An 18,620-nucleotide genomic window follows, 5' to 3' on the forward strand; every position below is an offset into this window, starting at 1 on the left:
TTGTTTCTCTAATTTAAAATGTTGCTGATTTTATGTTATCTTACAGGCCTTAGTGGGAGTTGGCTGTAAAAGCAATCACGGACAGAGTACCCATGGCATCGACACACTCTAACCTCTCAATGGCCACCAACTCGTCAGAAGATCTAATGATCAATTCTTCCTCATGTGATTCCATCTCCCCCTCTCTGCATCAGAACAAGCTGATCCCCACCATCTACAGTGTCATCTTTGTCCTTGGTTTCGTGGGCAATATCTTGGTGGTGTTCGTGTTATGTCAAAAGTCCAACCGTAAAACAGTGGCCAACACTTACATTGTAAACTTGGCCCTCTCAGATCTGTTGTTCCTGATCAGCCTGCCCTTCTGGGCAATCTACTACTCCTTTGACTACAACTGGATGTTTGGTGGGCTGATGTGTAAGCTATGTGGCTGCCTCCTCTCCCTGAACGTCTACGCCAGCATCTACTTCATCACCTGTATGAGTGTGGACCGATACAGAGCCATTGTCTATCCCCTCCAGTCTCAGTGCAGCAGGAACCTGTGTCGGGCGCGTGTGATCAGCGGTGTGATCTGGACCATTGCCGGCCTCATGACCATCCCCACCATGGCCTTCCGAGACACCTACCACCTGAAGGAGCTGGGGGTCACGGCCTGCGTCCTCACCTACCCACCTACCCAGCCCTACTGGTTCCCAGGCCTGGCCCTGACCAAGAACATTCTGGCCTTCTTGGTGCCCTTCACAGTCATCGCCAGCTGCTACTGCCGCATCGGGAAGCACCTCCTGGGGGGACAGCCCAGCCTGGACAAGAGTTCCAGCAACCTGGACCGCGTAATGAAGATGGTGGTGGCTGTGGTGCTGGCCTTCTTCGTCTGCTGGTTCCCCTTCCACGTGCTGACCTTCCTGGACGCCCTGAGCACCCTGGGGGTGATGCACAGCTGTTGGGTGCGCCAGGCCATCATTACCCTGATGCCCTTCACCCTCTGCCTGGGCTTCTCCAACAGCGCCATCAACCCTTTCCTCTACTGCTTTGTGGGGAACCACTTCCGGGAGCAGCTGTGGCGGCTGTACGAGGAGAAGGCTCCCAGGCTGTCCCAAAAGAGAGACTCCATCAGCACCAGGCTCAGCTCCTTCTCCAGGAAGCTCAGCGACCTCAAGGACACAGGGCCACTGGAGACTCTGGACCAACACAGTAGGGGCCCCTAGTCTAGGGAGGTTACATGGCAGGACTATGAGAGGCCTGTCTGTCAGATGTGTAACAGTTGACACCGGGGATCCTGAATAACCCCCAGGCCTAATCTCCAGGGGAGGTTACCCCCCCCCCCCCCTATCTACTCCTAATTAGGGACACCCTGCCGGCTGGACAGAGGGAATATAAACATAGATTTAAATGTCAGTTTAACATCCCATGCCACCAAGCTCATGTTAGGGGGAAGGGATATTATATCACCAAATCTACAGTATATGTGCTGGGTAAACCTGTCATGTTTTCTGAGATACACAGGCCAGTGTGATAATAAGTGTGTGAAATATACAACTACAGTGTATGTGCCTTTGTACTAGTTACAATAATGTGATATGTGTATGTTGTTTTTATTGTATATAAGTAACAAAAATATGTCAATGAACACAGAGCCTTCTAAACGGCAAGAAAAGGTCCATGCAAACGCCTACTGTGAACTGTGTAATTTGTCTCTTGAACCATAATTAACATTGTATTGTGTCAAATGTACAACCCTTATCAGGATACGCTATGAATGATATGTTTTCCAGTCACTCTTCATTTGATATAACAGAACAATGAAAGCCAGACAGTAACGGCAGTCTTCTTGGTGTGAAAACAAAACATATATTCAGTTAAGGCCATGATCAAGTTGAACATGGGAAAGCCAGGAGTTGAGTTTGCATCACATTGTAGCAATTTGAAGATGCATTTGATTGTTTGTCATATAATCACAACTTGCTGTTTTTTTCCTTCTGACATTTCTGTTTGCAACAGTAATGGAGACAAGGACATAGACTGAGTAACAAGCATTGATATAGGCAGTTTTACTGCCACTCTGTGGCTGGGTTTGATAACTGCAGGTGCAAAGGAATTCTCTCTGATTGATAATTGTGTAGTTTTTACTTCAAATTGTAGTTTTAGTTATTAAAACCCTTCCAGACCCATCATATTATCAACTAATATGGTCTGAACATTACAATGAACAGAATAGGGAAAAACAAATCAAGGTGATGTACATGTAAATACAGGTACTGTACTTCAATACTGTTTCCTGATGTGTTTTCCTAATGACCAGAGAGTACAGATGTAGGATCTTAATTGGATCACCGTGTTGCATGAGAATGTATAGTGTATTGGACATATTTGAGGTTTAAGAAGGCTTCTGAAGTTTGTAATTTCCACTTTGAAATTTCAGATTGATTTTACCTTTCGAAAAATGTGTCAACCCCTGCAATCTTCTTTTCATGAATTAGAATTCACATTTCCTGTTGCTGCAGGATTATTTTCCTGCTGTAGCAAACTGGCTCAAATTAAGATCCTACATCTGTAAGCCTATGTGTGATCTTTTCTTTCCTCTTAGGATATGATATGATTTCCTGTTGATGCTACCGTACTGTAAATACTACCATACCGATTGTGTGTCAGTGCTATTCATTCATAGTGATGGCAAGCTTCAGTGTGATAGAGCATGTGTCCGTTTACCATGGAGCTACCAGCAAGGCCACTACTGAGAGGATCCTGGGTGCAGTGGGGAGAGATGGGAGCCATCTACTCCGAGACAGTGAAAGTGAGGCCAATACCTACCGCCTATGTGTTCTGTGAGTACTTGAACAGTATTGTTGATCCATCGTAGGTTTAGTTATTACCATTTTGATTGACTTTAGCTATAAATTCACATTTGTATCAATGCTGTTGTGACGAAAACTCATCATTTCTCAGCAAGGTGGTGGATAACAACTTTACAGAATGAAAACAACAGATGGATGATATGACATGCCTTTTTGCATGACAAATACGCACCTGTGTTTCTATCTTTCTGATTCATGCTCATACAGACGGGTTGTTCCATTTAATTTGAGTCCAATTTACACAGACTACCGAATACCATAAATATTGGACTGTAATGTACTGTACAGTACGATTACACTTAATCACTTTTCATTGAATTGCTGTTATCATATTTTTCTGCTATTTTCACTTAAATATTTTTCAGTTATTTTCACTGAAAGATGCAAAGATGTCTATACCTACAGTATTCCAAATCAAGGAGGGGCCCTGGAAAGTTAAGATAAATAATAAACATGATATCAATATCCATTGGTTAGCAGTAGATTACCACAAGGGAACACATGAATTACAACAATATACTGTACATTCATACACATGTTCTTACATTCCAATTATAGAAAGCACATCCCTTAGGAGGTATGGCCTCAAAACGCTACAGAACATACAATATTATAACACGTTAATGTGGTATTAGTGACAAAACCTCAGTTATTTTGGAAATAGCAAATTATCCTGACTTGACCTGAATGAACAGATAAGGCGTTTCTGTGTTTCAGACGGAGGGTAGAGTACAGACACGATTATTCAGGACGATAAGGAATCTGATAGCTGCCTTTGGAAATCCATCTGACGATGCCCCTCCTCTACCCTGTGGAAAACCAACACACTAACACTTACCAGCAGTACCTATGAGATGATGGCTCCTCTTCAAAGATACAAACTTTGACAACAATATATATATAAAACAGTGAAACGATTCAATTTAAACCATTTTTGTTTGATTATTTTCATGGACCAGCTAACAATTTCAACCACTGAATACACTCATATTATTTCATAATACAATGAAAGAAACAACATCAAAACATATGGATAAAGAATTTGCACATTTATTTATTAAAAGTCAAACCTTCAAAGTACCTTTTTTTAATAATATGAACTTTCCACACCCAATATATTAACCTCTTCTCATTATTTACACCCACTTCCTGGAGCACTTGCAGAAAATACATGCCTCTTGGTCAAAGCCCAGAGTAGAAAATGCAATCAAGCGATATCAGTGTTTTCATACCATACAAATGTATCTTGGCAATCACACTGTCTTCGTTCTCGGAGTTACCCAACTGAGACAGTATCATCAATATGAACACCAATGGGCAGAGCATTATTAATTATATGGAGTACTATCAATTAATTTACCCAAAATATGTTATATAGTATACCATATAGCCTATATTTTGTACAATTCATTTTTGCAATACACCCCAATGACAATTAAAGTAAAAAACAACATAAGGTTGCACAGAATTATATTTTTGATGAACTGGACAGTATTAAAGTGAATATCAGAATATAGGGTGTTTGTCTTTGTACTCCATGCTTTTGGTTCAGCCTTTTCCACAGTGTTAATGTTTCATTTCTGTATGAGAAGCATGGAAAACAAATGTCAGTACACAAACCATACACATCCCAATTATAACAAATCCTTAACAATACAACCAAATTGTGGATATGGGTCTGGATAACTGGACAACCGTTCACTTTTTAAATCCCTCTTCTCCAGCACCAAACATGTCATACTCTGAGCCCAAAATGAATACATAAACAATAGTTCAATATCATCCCAGACTTGAAAGTTTGTCTTTGGAAATAAGAAATAATGAGGATTCTTAGATGTTTCAAAGGACTGAGTAAACGATTGACGAACTAAGGCTTGTTTAATTGGGGCTGCATTCAAAATATTTCAGCTGTTGTGAAGATGGTGTAATGTTATGCACATCTAATTTCCTCAAATGTTTGGTGGAATACTAGACGCCGAGGCACACAGTACTTGCAATCTTTTTACAGAAGAATGACATGCTGAAACACAATGTGACTTTGTTGTAGTAAATTAAACACAGACCAAATACATGTTGAGTAAATATTTAAAAAATGGATGTTTCCAGACTGTTTTATCTGTTTTAAACAGCTACTCAATGTGTGCATTTCTCTTTTAAAAATCCTCCTCCACATTCACTACATTTGACCCGTAACTAGTACACAGTCAAGCTCTTGTAAGCTACCCACTGTGAATGTGTTCTATTTTCTTTCTGCTTTTCACCCTGTTCTGATATGTAAAGTCTATACGACCCACTTGATAACTGTAAGTGGGCCTTCTCCTACATGTATGGACATTTTTTACAAACGTATCATCGTTTCAGTACAATTCTTACACAACTAATTTGTGACGTTTGGATTTCACATTGGCGGCCTAGACTTATCTACTGCACTGTCTGCCAATTGACTTGCTAGCTCAGATATAACTGATCGGGACTGGGAAGGAGTGCCTTGTAATGGCATCAGAATAATTCAGGTACAATGAATGTAATATCTGTGAATTACAATATGAGGTTTTCTGTAACATTTACACTATGATTTAGCACTTTGCATAGGGCACTATAGTCTGCCCTGCAAGCGCCACTCCATAAGGAATCTAGTCCAGTACATAAATAATAACACTTTTCATGGTATGGAAGGAGATGTTTTGATTAAATTGTCATCCTTCAACATTTTTTTAAGAGCAGAAAGGCACAAGCTCCACCCAGATAATACATTATATTTTACAATAAGCAATTTGTAAAAAAGTAAACTGTACTGTACAGGTTTTCAGCATGAATACTTTTTCCTGTTGCTCTGTGTAACTCCAGTGATCAATTCTATTGATAGGATTAACGATTAATAATCAGTAACAACACATTATTAAGTTAAGCACTTGTATCTCGCTAAAGCACTTGCTATATACAATGTCATGTGTCTAAACCCACACAATCTACTCCATTGTACCACCAGAACTTTAAATACACAGAAAGCAGCAAAATTCCAGATGCCAGTGAGTCTCATAGTCACAAGAAGACAGTAGCTGTCACTGCCATTTCTCAAGAGATCGCAGACAGATATGCACTGTATAAACTGAAATGACAGCAATTCACTACACTGTTATAGATACAGTATGTATAAAGATTAATTATATGGTAATGAACTTGATACGGAGTCTGTCATCTCAGATTCAGCATATCTAACAGTTTACAAAGTAGGTCAAATTACATAAGCTAGCCAAGTAACTCCAAAATGATAGACAGTCAAGAGTTTCAAATGATCAATTCATTCTCAGAAGAAACAAAACAATCAGAACACAGGTGAAACAAAATACCATCATTTGTCACTTAAAGGCAGTTGTCTTTTTTTTGTATATTTATCGTCATCATTCTAGAAAAAACGGTACAACAAATCATTGTATGTCTAAAAACAGACTGTCTTTGGTGAAGGGGAACCCACGGCAGTAGTGAAGCACGATGCCGCTGTTACCTCCTCCCTATTTCACTTTGCCTCATGAAGTGAATGTTGTTGGCACTGTCAGAGAGCTCCAGGTACTGCTCCACGGGGAGCACGAAGTAGCCGTCATAGCCGGGAACCTGTCCAGTGGTGAGCAACTGCTGCCTCTCTCCTTCTGTCCAGAGCCTGGAGCCCTCTTCTCCTTCCTCCAGCCTCCTCTGCTCGATGACCCAGGCCTGCTCCACCGCCCTCTGCCGGGCCACCTCCAGCACATGCTCCCTCTCCTCTTCCTCTGTGGCCCCGTAGCGGATGTTGAAGCACAGAGTCCCGTGCTGCATCTGGATGTCAGCGAAGCGCCTAGTCCTCCCATCCACCGCCGTCGTCATCTGGGACACGGTCACGTTGACGCCGTTCTCCAGGACGCGACCCGCTCCGTTGTGGCCAACCACTCCCAGGTCCCCCTCCAGCAGGCCAGGCTTGACAAAGTAGTGAGTGTCCAGACCGTTCACCGTGAAGTGCAGGCCGGATAGGTAGAGCGCGTGGTTTAGGACTGCTGCCACACGCCGGCTGTCCTCGCTTGCAACCCCAATGATTTCAGTGGTGACAACATTATCTCTGATGGCGAACTTGACACCCTTTCCAAAGATGGAGGAGATGGCAGAGAAGCGGGGCCTCCGGCCATGCCACGCCCCCAGCTGACCAGTCATCTTACTCATAGGCAGTCGGTCCAGAGAGATGAAGTTCTTTAGGTGTTTCTGCAGCTCGCACTGGATACCCAACAGAACCTGGCAGACAAACACATGGGATGGTTATCTAATGATAATAAGGATTTTCAGGTCTAATATCTAAGGACAATACATGGCTGGAGATTAGGCTCTGTTAGACTAGGCCTAGTTTAGGTTTAGCTCACCTTGCTAGGGTCCCAGTCTTGTGTCTTGGTTTGAGTCTTCATCATTTCGTAGGTTTGCTCCATGCTCTCCACCTCCGGCTTGGGGTAACCAGGGACAACGTTGTGGAGCTGGAACCCAAACAGTTGCAACCAACTGCTGATGTCTGATGACAGAAGGTATCGAGGAGTCAATGACAGGGCATTGGATTTGAGCTTTTGTCATGCAACCCAATTGAAACCATCCTGTCTAATTATCGGTCTACACTGCGTGAACAATTATTAGAAAAGTGAGTATTCTGTTCTTATTATTTCTATTTACATTTTCCAACTCCAAACCACATAAATTTGAATGGTTATGGGATGTAATCATTTTCAGGTGATATGTATTTGTGTAATGAGGGAGGGTGTGGTGAAAGTGAATAACACCTTATATCAAGGTGTGCATAACTATTAGGAGATTTAACTGAAACTGAAAAGTCAAATGGTAAAATGCCTTTCAGAGGGATGCAACACTCTTCGAATAGCTCAACTATTGAGGCGTGACCACCGGACAATCAAACGTTTTGTTGCGAATAGTCAACTGGGGGCGTAAAGAACGCACGGAGAAGAAAAGACTCAAATGAACTGCAAAAGACTAAAACGTCAAGCTACCAGGAACCCATTATCCTCCAGTGCCACCATATTCCAGAACTGAGAAGAATTAAACGTCAAGCTACTAGGAACCCATTATCCTCCAGTGCCACCATATTCCAGAACTGAGAAGAATTAAACGTCAAGCTACCAGGAACCCATTATCCTCCAGTGCCACCATATTCCAGAACTGAGAAGAATTAAACGTCAAGCTACCAGGAACCCATTATCCTCCAGTGCCACCATATTCCAGAACTGAGAAGAATTAAACGTCAAGCTACCAGGAACCCATTATCCTCCAGTGCCACCATATTCCAGAACTGAGAAGACTTAAACGTCAAGCTACCAGGAACCCATTATCCTCCAGTGCCACCATATTCCAGAACTGAGAAGAATTAAACGCCAAGCTACCAGGAACCCATTATCCTCCAGTGGCACCATATTCCAGAACTGCAACCTACCTGGAGTGTCCAGAAGTACAAGGTGTCAAGTGCTCAGAGACATGGCCAAGGTCAAGAAGGCTGAAACACCACCACCACTGAATAAGATTCACAAGTTTGGGCAAAGAAATACCCGAAGACAGATTTTTCAAAGGTTTTATGGACAGATGAAATGAGTGACTCTTGATGGACCAGATGGACGGGCCCATGGCTGGATCAGTAATGGACACAGGGCACAACTTTGAGTCAGGCGCCAGCAAGGTGGAGGAGGGGTACTGGTATGGGCTGCTATCATTATGAATGAGGTAGTTGGACGTTTTCAGGTTGAAGATGGGACTGAAACTCAACTCCCAAATCTACTGCCAGTTTCTGGAACATTCTTTCTTCATTCAGTGGTACAGGAAGAAGTTCTCAGCATTCAGGAAGGCCATGATCTTTATGCAGGACAATGCTCCATCACATGCATCCAAGTACTCCACTGCTTGGCTAGCCAGCAAGGGCCTCAAAGATGCCTGAATATTGACCTGGCCCCCTTTCTCACCTGACTTAAATCCTATTGAGAACTTGTGGGCCCTTCTCCAACGTGAGATTTACAGTAAGGGAAGACAATACACCTCTTAACAGCATTTGGAGGCTGTGGTTGCTGCTTCAGCGAAAGTTGATCGTGAACCGATCAAGAAACTGACAGACTCCATGGATGGAAGGCTCATGGCAGTTATTGAAAAGAAGGGTGCTACATTGGTCACTGAATATTTTTGAAAGGCCAAAAGTTGTATTTAATTGTCATTTTGTGTTACTTATTTGTTACACTTTCTCAAAAAAAATGGAGAATTAACAAGTGAGTTGGGAGAAATTATTTTTGTAATTTAGTTGCCTAATAATTGTGCACACTTATATATTCCCCAGAGAAAGACAAAACTCCCTTTTCCTTTGTTAAACATTCAGGTTTGAGGTTCAATAACATTTTGGATTGACTGAGAGCATTGTGTTTGTTCAACAATAAAATGAATCCTGAGGAATATAATTTGCCTAATAATTGTGCACGCAGTGTATATCTCATAAGGAACATATAGTGGATCTCATCAACATTAGTCTTACCTGTAGTGAACTTGGTGACATCCTGTAACTCTGCAACAGGGTAGTTGTTTTTGAAGGAGTAGAGGTTGAAAGGCTTGGGGTTGATACTGAGCTCCGTCCACAGGTTATGGTTGGGAGTGGTCCACCTCCCAGCCACCACATCATAGTCCCTCCTCCCCAGGTGGACCAGCTTGGTCAGCGCATCATAGAGACCGCCCTGGAACCCGATGATCAGCAGAAAGGAAGGGTTTGAGTCTTGGTAGATGTCTCCGTAAGGGGTGTAGAGCATCTCTTTGACTATGTGTCCTTGGCTGCTGAAGATGGCCAGTGGCGTGCCAGAGTTATCACAGGCTACGTAGTACTCCTCCCCGCTGCTCAGCTCCATGGCGATGAGGTGTCCCTGCAGGTCGTAATAGAGCGAGGTGATCTCAGAGCTGGAGTGGTTGTACATGTGGGTCACCCTGGTGGGTTTGGTCAGGTCGGCATAGAAGTACTGCAGCTGCTGGCCGTCACTGGTCCTGCTGGCCACCCGCCTGCCCAGGCCGTCGTAGCGGTAGTGAACACTCCTCTCTGACACTTTGTCAAACGCTTTGGCAAGCAGCCCGTTAGAGTTGTAATCAAACATGACATTGCCCCGCAGGCGAAGAAAGCCATCTTCATCCATTTTGTACTGAATTTCTCCGAGTCGTGTTATGCGGTCTCGTAAGTCGTAGCGCAGCGGCGTTAGTCTGGCACTGTTGCCATGACTCAGTAAATTAATGTTGCCGTTGAGGTCGTAACTATAGCGCCACTGTGGCCTATCATTCACCGACACAGCCTGGAGCTGACTATCAGCATCATACTCGTATGAGTAGCGTGTTATATTGTTATCCACACCAACCCTGATGTCACAGATAGTGATGCGGCCCATGTTGTCATACTGCACTGTCATCCAGTATGCAATAGACTTCAGGATCTCGTACTGGACCTCGATCACTTGTCCGTTGGCATTAAATATCTTAGTGTGCTTCATGATGTGTGTAGTGATCACTTGATTGAGGTCATAGTTTATGACACTGAATTTCCCAAACTGTTCAATTCTTCCTGACACATCAACATAACGGTAAAGGTCAATGGGAAGAGGGGTTTCATTAATCATGGCCTGCATGCTGGTGACCCGGAAGTTATTATAGCTGTAGTCAAATCTGGCATTCACCAGGCCCTCCACACTAAACCTGTAGATCTGTCTCCCAACCAGAGGACCTGTGGGGAGAATAATCACCATTAAATGATCTGTTCAAAAACAATGAAACGTAATATCTGAGTAATTATCAAATGTATGTTCATGACTCTAGCTCTTTAAAGTTTGAAGCCATCCATATCATCAATAGCAGAGCAGAGATGCCGGAAGACTACCAATACTAATTCCGGTTATCAAACTGCTTTGTTCACACCCATATGGGTTGCACATAGTATTGCTTAGACTGAACTAACTAAAGCAGAATTAAATACATTTTAATTACTTCTGTCCTTAGGAGATGAATATTACATGGTGATAGTATTATGTGACTGCAAATTAAGTTGGAGGCTGTTGACCTGTCATGCTTGAAATTGCAGATTGAATGACAAAGCAATTGAATGGCAGTTAATTAATGTGGGCTTATTCATTCTCCCAGTCAGCTCTGTAAAGGCCTCTAACAACATGCTCAATACCTTCACTTGGATCTCAAAGCTGCTCAGGAACTCACAGAGCAACAAAAAAAGGCCTAAAGTCTGATACTTAGTGTAGGTGTGCACAAGGTTAATTAATTGTTATCTACACTATTGAAGTGATAAAGTGTGTAACATATATAACATCAAAGTAGGTGAAATATAAGCAATTCGTTTTAATGAAGGTATACAGTACATACAACTACATTATCAAAAGTATGTGGACACCGGCTCGTCAAACATATCACTCCAAAATCATGGGCAATAATATGGAGTTGGTCCATCCTTTGCTGCTATAACAGCCTCCACTCTTCTGGGAAGGCTTTCCACTAGATGTTGGAAAATTGCTGCAGGGACTTCCATTCAGACACAAGAGCATTAGTGAGGTCAGGCACTGACATTGGGTGATTAGGCCTGGCTCGCAGTCAGTGTTCCAATTCATCCCAAAGGTGTTCAATGGGGTTGAGGTCAGGGCTCTGTGCAGGCCAGTCAAGTTCTTCCACACCGATCTCTACGAACCATTTCTGTATGGACCTCGCTTTGTGCACGGGGGCATTGTCATGCTGAAACAGGAAAGGGCCTTCCCCAAACTGTTGCCGCGTAGCTGGAAGCACAGAATCGTCTATAATGTAATTGTATGCTGTAGCGTTAAGATTTTCCTTCACTGGAACTAAGGTGCCTAGCTCGAACCATGAAAAACAGCCCCAGACCATTATTCCTCCACCAAACTTTACAGTTGGCACTATGCATTGTTGCAGGTAGTGTTCTCCTGGCATCTGCCAAACCTAGATTTGTACATCGTATTGCCAGATGGTGAAGGGTGATTCAAAGCGTTTCCACTGCTCCAGAGTCCAATGGCGGCGAGCTTTTACACTGACGTTGCTTGCTGACTGACGTTGCTTCCAGAGGCAGTTTGGAACTCGGTAGTGAGTGTTGCAACCGACAGACAATTTTTACTCGCTAAGTGCTTCAGCACGCAGCGTTCACGTTCTGTGAGCTTGTGTGGCCTACCACTTCACGGCTGAGTCATTTTTGCTCCTAGACGTTTCCACTTCACAATTACATCGCTTACAGCTGACTGGGGCAGCTCTAACAGGGCACAAATTTGATGAACTGACTTGTTGGAAAGGTGTCATCCTACGAAGGTGCCACGTTGAAAGACACTGAGCTCTTCAGTACAGGCAATTCTACTGCCAATGTCCGTCTATGGAGATTGCATGGCTGTGTGCTCGATTTTATACACCTGTCAGCAACAGGTGTGGCTAAAATAGCTGAATCCACTAATTTGAAGGGGTGTCCACCTACTTTTGGCAATCAATGTACACCATATCAAAACCAGCATGTAAAAGTCCATAATTGAGCCAGCCAAATCAACCAGCCAGGCTATATATTCTCAAGGATTCTCATTCATGCTCTCGTCTACCATCATCCCTCTCTCTCTGCTGTCCCTGATTGCTTATTTCAGCTTCAAATCAGACTTATTGTAGCCAGCCAGTGGAGGACCTGGGATGCTATTAAGAACACGTTCATTTCAATTCGTTAGAAGGAAATGGAGGTGGATTTGTGCAGGGGGCCTAGCATGGAGACTGGGAGAGACTGGCAGAGTCTGGTGACCCCCAACAGCGAGACATGTACGTCTAAAAAAAGGACAGAATAGAAGTCTGTAAAGCTGAGGAAATTGCTCATCAGTGCACAGCAGCACTCCCAATCTCCATCTCTTCAGAATGGGTTCTGATTTGGTGCCCTATATAATCAGTGTGCCATTCCACATTGGCTTTATAGGGATTTAAAATCCCTACTGAGTTCTGGAGACATTCATGGATTTTGCTCCCAAAAATAGATTTAAACTCAGCAGACTGAATAGGATATATCATTCTCATGGGTTAATTATTGGGGCCATATGCCAGAGGATATATTTCAAGAGGTCTAATAGTGTATTTCATGGTGGTATACTCAATCTCTCAAAGCAGACTTATATGTCAAACTTTAAGTCTACTCTGACATAAAGCATTATCAGAATTGCTTATAGTGATTAGAGCTCACAATGAAGGATCATCTTCAGCTATGCCTAAAGGCCTCCTCATCTAATATAGCTTATATGGCTTATTGTCTTAAACTCCTGCAGAGGCACAACCATTTGTGGTTTTATTTCTTACATTAACCTGTCATAATACATTCCATTATTAAAATCAATAAGCTCCTTTATGGTATCCCAATCATTTAGAATCCATCTTATCATCTTCTTTTTGTTCTGTGAGGATCATACTTTATTACTGAGGTTTAACCGGCTTGTCTTCGTTTGTATAGTCATTACATGCTATTCCCCATCCAGTTAGCTAGAAGGTTGGTCTGTATTGCGGTACCTGTCTGTCTGTAGCGGATGGTGCACATGAAGCCCTGGTTCATGAGGTGGATGGTCTTCACCCCCCCGGAGGTCTCCTCGTAGGTGTAGGTGACCAGGGTGGTGTCGTACAGGATCTCTGCCAGGCGGGACTGGCGGGTGTAGCGGTAGAGGATACGGCGGCCAGTGCCCAGGTACAGAGTCTGGAGCAGACGGCCATCATGGCTGTAGTCGTGGATCACAGAGGCTCCGCTGCTGTCTGGTGGGCTGTAGGTGTTCCTGTAGTAGCCCACTGACAGCATAGACTGCAGGCTGTGACGCACCATACTGGGCATGGTCACAGACATCAGGTAGTCCGTGTGGTCATACTCAAAGGTGTACCGCCGCTGGCTGTGCAACAGCAGCATGACCGACTGCAGAACACACAAACAGAAGTGGATTAATGCTCTGAGCTACAGACTGCCACTTCATTCATATCCATACAGAGAACAAACTAAAACAATATTTGTTCCGGATAAATCACGTCTAGCAAATAACTGAATACCTTCTCCAGAAAAGTGTAGCTCCATATCTTCCCATTGGTCCATGTCCTGGAGACCACCCTCCCATTCTCATACTCCAGTTTCTCTGACCAGTTGCCCCTCTGGATGCTGGTCACCAGGCCCGCTGGAGAGTAGGTCACATTCACCTCATTGTACTTGCTGCTGGGAGACCAGACGATGGGACGTCCCATCTGGTCATAGAGGATCCGCAGGGTGAACTTGCGGTGGTCGTCATAGATCTTGCCTACTCGTGTGGCTTGGTTAAAGTCTATGGACAGCACGTTTCTGTTGTGAGCCTGGGGATGGTGAGAGACAAGAATGATAGGTGAGTGAGTGGTACAGTCGCGCCTACAAGTAACAAAACTAGATCTGTTGACTGGAAAACGGTTCTATCCCCGGAGATGAGAGCGATACAATCTATGTTATGTTTAAAAAACAGATCTGTGATGCTGATTCGACACAGAGCTTTCAAAGATTTTAGTGTGATGGTAAATGAGTGTTTTCACCATCACTAGAAATAGCGATTAAGACAGGCAGTAATGGAGCTGAATGTTCCCTCTCTGCCTCAGCTCAACTAGAAATGGGCCCTAAATTATTTTATTTCATTTCATCCTAATTGGTAGGAGGAAGAAGTTAAACATTCTGCACAGTCTTTCCCTCGTTATCCTCCTTTCTCTGACAGTCATCATCGTATCTCCCTCTGTGCATGTTCTATGAAGTCTGGGATACAATTGATTTCCCAATTTCACTGTCTGAATCTAAAAATATTCCACAAAAAAGTTCTAGGGATCCATAATATTTGAGCAAGTCATGTCTATACAGTTGAAGTCAGAAGTTTACATACACCTTAGCCAAATACATTTAAACTCAGTTTTCACAATTCCTGACATTTAATCTTAGTTAAAATTCCCATTTTTAGGTCAGGTAGGATCACCACTTTATTTTAAGAATGTGAAATGTCAGAATAATAGTAGAAAGAATGATTTATTTCAGCTTTTATTTCTTTCATCACATTCCCAGTGGGTCAGAAGTTTACATACACTCAATTAGTATTTGGTAGCATTACTTTAAATTGTTTAACTAGGGTCATACGTTTTGGGTAGCCTTCCACAAGCTTCCCAAAATAAGTTGGGTGGATTTTGGCCCATTCCTCCTGACATGGCTTAGAAAGGAGGCTAACGAGGGAAAGACTGTGCAGAATGTTTGACTTATTCCTCCTACCAATCAGGTTTGTAGGCCTCTTTGCTCGCACACGCATTTTCAGTTCTGCCCACAAATTCTCTATAGGATTGAGGTCAGGGCTTTGTGATGGCCACTCCAATACCTTGATTTTGTTGTCCTTAAGCCATTTTGCCACAAATTTTGAAGTATGCTTGGGGTCATTGTCCATTTGGAAGACCCATTTGCGACCAAGCTTCAACTTCCTGACTGATGTCTTGAGATGTTGCTTCAAAATATAAACATAATTTTCCTCCCTCATGATGCCATCTATTTTGTGAAGTGCACCAGTCCCTCTTGCAGCAAAGCACCTCGGTTTTGGAGCAGTGGCTTCTTCTTTCATGAGCGGCCTTTCATGTTATGTCGATATAGGACTCGTTTTTACTGTGGATAGAGATACTTTTTTGTTGTGAATTTTCCCCCCTTTTTCCCCCAATTTCATGGTATCTAATTGTTAGTAGTTACTATCTTTCGCACCAAAATACATTCATCTCTAGTCTCCTCTAGAACTAGTCTCCTTCCTGAGCAGTGTGATGGCTGTGCATTCCCATGGTGTTTATACTTGCGCACTATTGTTTGTACAGATGAACGTGCAAATATTTATAAAAATTTGTTTTCACTTCGTCATAGTGTGTAGATGGGTGAGAAAAAAAAGGGGTATGAATACTTTTTGAAGGCACTGTATATCTTCCATTTACCATGACCTGTAGTGTTATGGAAGACTCATCAAAGTCCCATAGGGAGACAATCGGTCTGCTGTACTGTACGTAACACCTTCAGCACACTGTTGTATTGTACCACATGGAGACATTCCTCCCACACAACACATATGGTGAGGGGTATTGTGCTCACACAGTCTGTTCTGTCTCTTCCTTACCCTGAGCCTGCGTTCGTAGGCTGTGTAGTTCCCTTTCGCCTGGTCTCTTCTCTGCCTCCACTCGATGACACTGTGAGCATTCTCGCCCGGAAGGGTGATGTTACACTTGCCCACCGTGGGGTTGACCACGCCCGCCGAGATGTGGGGTTCTGTGTTCAGGGTCACCTCCATGCCGCTGGCGAACGTCACCCACAGAGAGCCGTCCGAACTCACACGGTACGTGTTTTGAGCATGCTCTGTGTGGGGACATGTGACAGAGTAACAGAGAGTAAGTGGGAGAGAGAGAGAGGTTAACTCATGCAGTACTACAACAGGGACAGCCAACTCATACTGCCACTGTAGCCTACATACCCTAAATGGCAGCAGTCAGGGGGGAAAGTATTATAATTAAACTGACTGTTGAATATGCATATTTCAGTAATACCACTGTGTTATCTCTTCAATAAAAGACATGAATAATATTATTCACCACTTTTATTCAAAGAGATAACAGAATGGTATATTATTGCACGTGCCATGTGACATTTCACTGGTATCTCCTTGAGTCACTATATTTCTACAAACCACTTGTGTGTCTATGTGAGAACAGAGGTGTGACCGTGCGAAAGGAGATTGTGAGACATGGAATAAACTCCGCTCTCAGCAGCTCTCTCACTCCTCTCTCACTTCTCTCTTCTTTGCTGTTTGTAGGAAAGTCCGTGTTTACTTCCTCACCAACTCTTCACACCTTTGTCAGACCTGTCATCTCATTTTTATTTTAATGCTCTATTAAATAGCTGTTGGGCCGTCATTAAAACGGTTAACCTTGTAAAGGCATGCATGTGAACAATGCGTTAAGGAGACCGAAATAACGCAGATATAGAAAGGAATGCATTTGCTTCATCATTGCTGGTGACATGCCTGACTTCACATGGCCTCTCCCCAGTGACAGTGCGGCATGATAATGAAAAAAAAAAAAAAAAAAAAAAAAAAAAACGAGAGATGAGAAACTGACGTGAAACCTTACTACTACCTTGGCGTAATGTATAGATAGTGCTGGCAGCAGAGAAGTTTGTGGCTGTGATGAATTTCTCCCGATTTGAAGTGTCTGCTTCCACCCGCACTGATTTCTCCATATTGCCGTAGAAACTGCTGACCTCTCCCGTTGGCAAGGTGACATTGATGAGATGACCATCAGAATTATACCTGGTCAAGGACACACCCAGTCATATAACATCCTAACAAGGTCTGAAATCTGGGTCTTAAAATATTGTGACAACCTTGTATAGTAAAATGGAAACATTTACTGTGGATTCCAGAATATTCAAATTTTGGAAGGAGCTGAGCGCCTTCCTGTAGTTCCATAGTTTCACCACTGGGTGACAGTATAACAATGCTGCTGGAACAAAGGAGCCAATGAGGTTTGACCTCCAACGGCAGTCACTGCAGGACACTGAGGACAGTATTAGAATGGAGTTTGAGTGGATTTCGGCTTTTTCACAGGGACACAATAAAGGGGAGGTTGTATTGCCGATCAAACTAAATTAAAGGGAGGAAAATAAAGAGGCAGTGAAAAGGATTCTTTGCCCCTGACATCCGAACAGAATTTAAACCCAATGCGCCCCTGAACAAATCCCTCAAAATGCCTACGCAAACATTTTATATAATCACACTATTCCCACTTCTCTTTCAGGCTTTGATTCACCAACAAAAAGAAGACAATTTCCGCAGGCCAGCCTGTGGAGTTGCCCCAATTAGAGAAAAACATAATTTAGGAAATAATCTTCTATTAGAAAATCCATTTATATTTCCTTTTTTTCTGACAATCTTATTTATATACCTTTCAAATTTCACATATTCCAAAGACTCTGAAAAACTGCAATACTGCAGCAAAATGTTACTGTATAATGGGAGTGTAGGTGGTGAAGCTCTTAAAGCTTCACATAGAGGCAGACAGGAACAAGACTTTGGCTGTGATATGCAGGATGCTAATAGAGTATATTCTTAAGCATAATTGTCATTGACGTCAATAGACAGACGGGAAGGAGTGCTGCGGAATACTCACTGATAGACCGTTGTCCAGGCAATCTCATTGCTCATGGTTGCCAGGAGACCTGAGTTGCCATGGTAGCTGATCTGCGCTAGGTCATGCGCCAGGGCGGAGACCTTCTTGAGGACGCCCCCATTGCTGATAGTGAGCCAATAGACCTGACCCCCGGGCACCAGCAGCCAGAGGGGCACGCCATTGGCATCACGGCGCACGTGGACCGCGGTGTCGTCGCTGGAGACCACGGCGCTCACGTCGCCCTCTCCTGAGTAAGTGAAGTTATAGACGTAGTCTCCGGTGACCAGGCTGCGGGTGTGGAGGTGGGTGCCGTTCACGCTGAACAGATAGAGCTCCTGGTCCACCACAGAGGTGATCTCATACATGCTGTTCTGGTTGAGCTGGGGCCTGTTGGGGGACAGGGCCCTGATACGGATGTTCCCCAGGTCTGAGATGTACAGAGTCCCGTTAGGGGAAACAGCCAGGGACGAGGGAGCCTTTAGCTTGGCATCACGGGCATATCCACCATCTCCTGTGGAAAAAGGACAATGCAGAGATTGAGCACTCAACCAG

At 43.4% G+C, this 18,620-nt stretch overlaps 3 protein-coding genes across 3 annotated transcripts in view; 2 read left to right on the forward strand and 1 right to left on the reverse strand.

Annotated features, from left to right (window-relative positions):
- apool (apolipoprotein O like) overlaps positions 1-3,777 on the forward strand; it is a 37,284-nt gene extending 33,507 nt beyond the window's left edge. The window contains exons 10-11 of the transcript XR_016483693.1: positions 47-2,819; positions 3,567-3,777. The gene's annotated coding sequence lies outside the window, so the exon portion shown is untranslated. The remainder of the gene's footprint in view (positions 1-46; positions 2,820-3,566) is intronic.
- Positions 93-2,635, forward strand: agtr2 (angiotensin II receptor, type 2). Its single transcript, XM_090186546.1, has one exon. It carries the CDS (start codon positions 93-95, stop codon positions 1,200-1,202), a length of 1,110 nt encoding a protein of 369 aa, XP_090042672.1. The 3' UTR covers positions 1,203-2,635.
- Positions 3,778-3,883: 106 nt separating the features above from the next.
- The window catches only part of LOC110533823 (teneurin-1), a 185,580-nt gene continuing 170,843 nt past the window's right edge, over positions 3,884-18,620 (reverse strand). The window contains exons 25-32 of the mRNA XM_036990211.2: positions 18,069-18,579; positions 17,037-17,209; positions 16,025-16,260; positions 13,932-14,225; positions 13,410-13,800; positions 9,379-10,599; positions 7,232-7,374; positions 3,884-7,106 (exon numbers count right to left, since the gene is read on the reverse strand). Coding sequence (XP_036846106.2) covers positions 6,351-7,106; positions 7,232-7,374; positions 9,379-10,599; positions 13,410-13,800; positions 13,932-14,225; positions 16,025-16,260; positions 17,037-17,209; positions 18,069-18,579 — 3,725 coding nt within the window. The 3' untranslated portion in view covers positions 3,884-6,350. The remainder of the gene's footprint in view (positions 7,107-7,231; positions 7,375-9,378; positions 10,600-13,409; positions 13,801-13,931; positions 14,226-16,024; positions 16,261-17,036; positions 17,210-18,068; positions 18,580-18,620) is intronic.

This window comes from Oncorhynchus mykiss, chromosome 10, assembly GCF_057628025.1.
Source record: "Oncorhynchus mykiss isolate SJ-2025 chromosome 10, ASM5762802v1, whole genome shotgun sequence".
NCBI classification, from domain to species: Eukaryota; Metazoa; Chordata; class Actinopteri; order Salmoniformes; family Salmonidae; genus Oncorhynchus; species Oncorhynchus mykiss.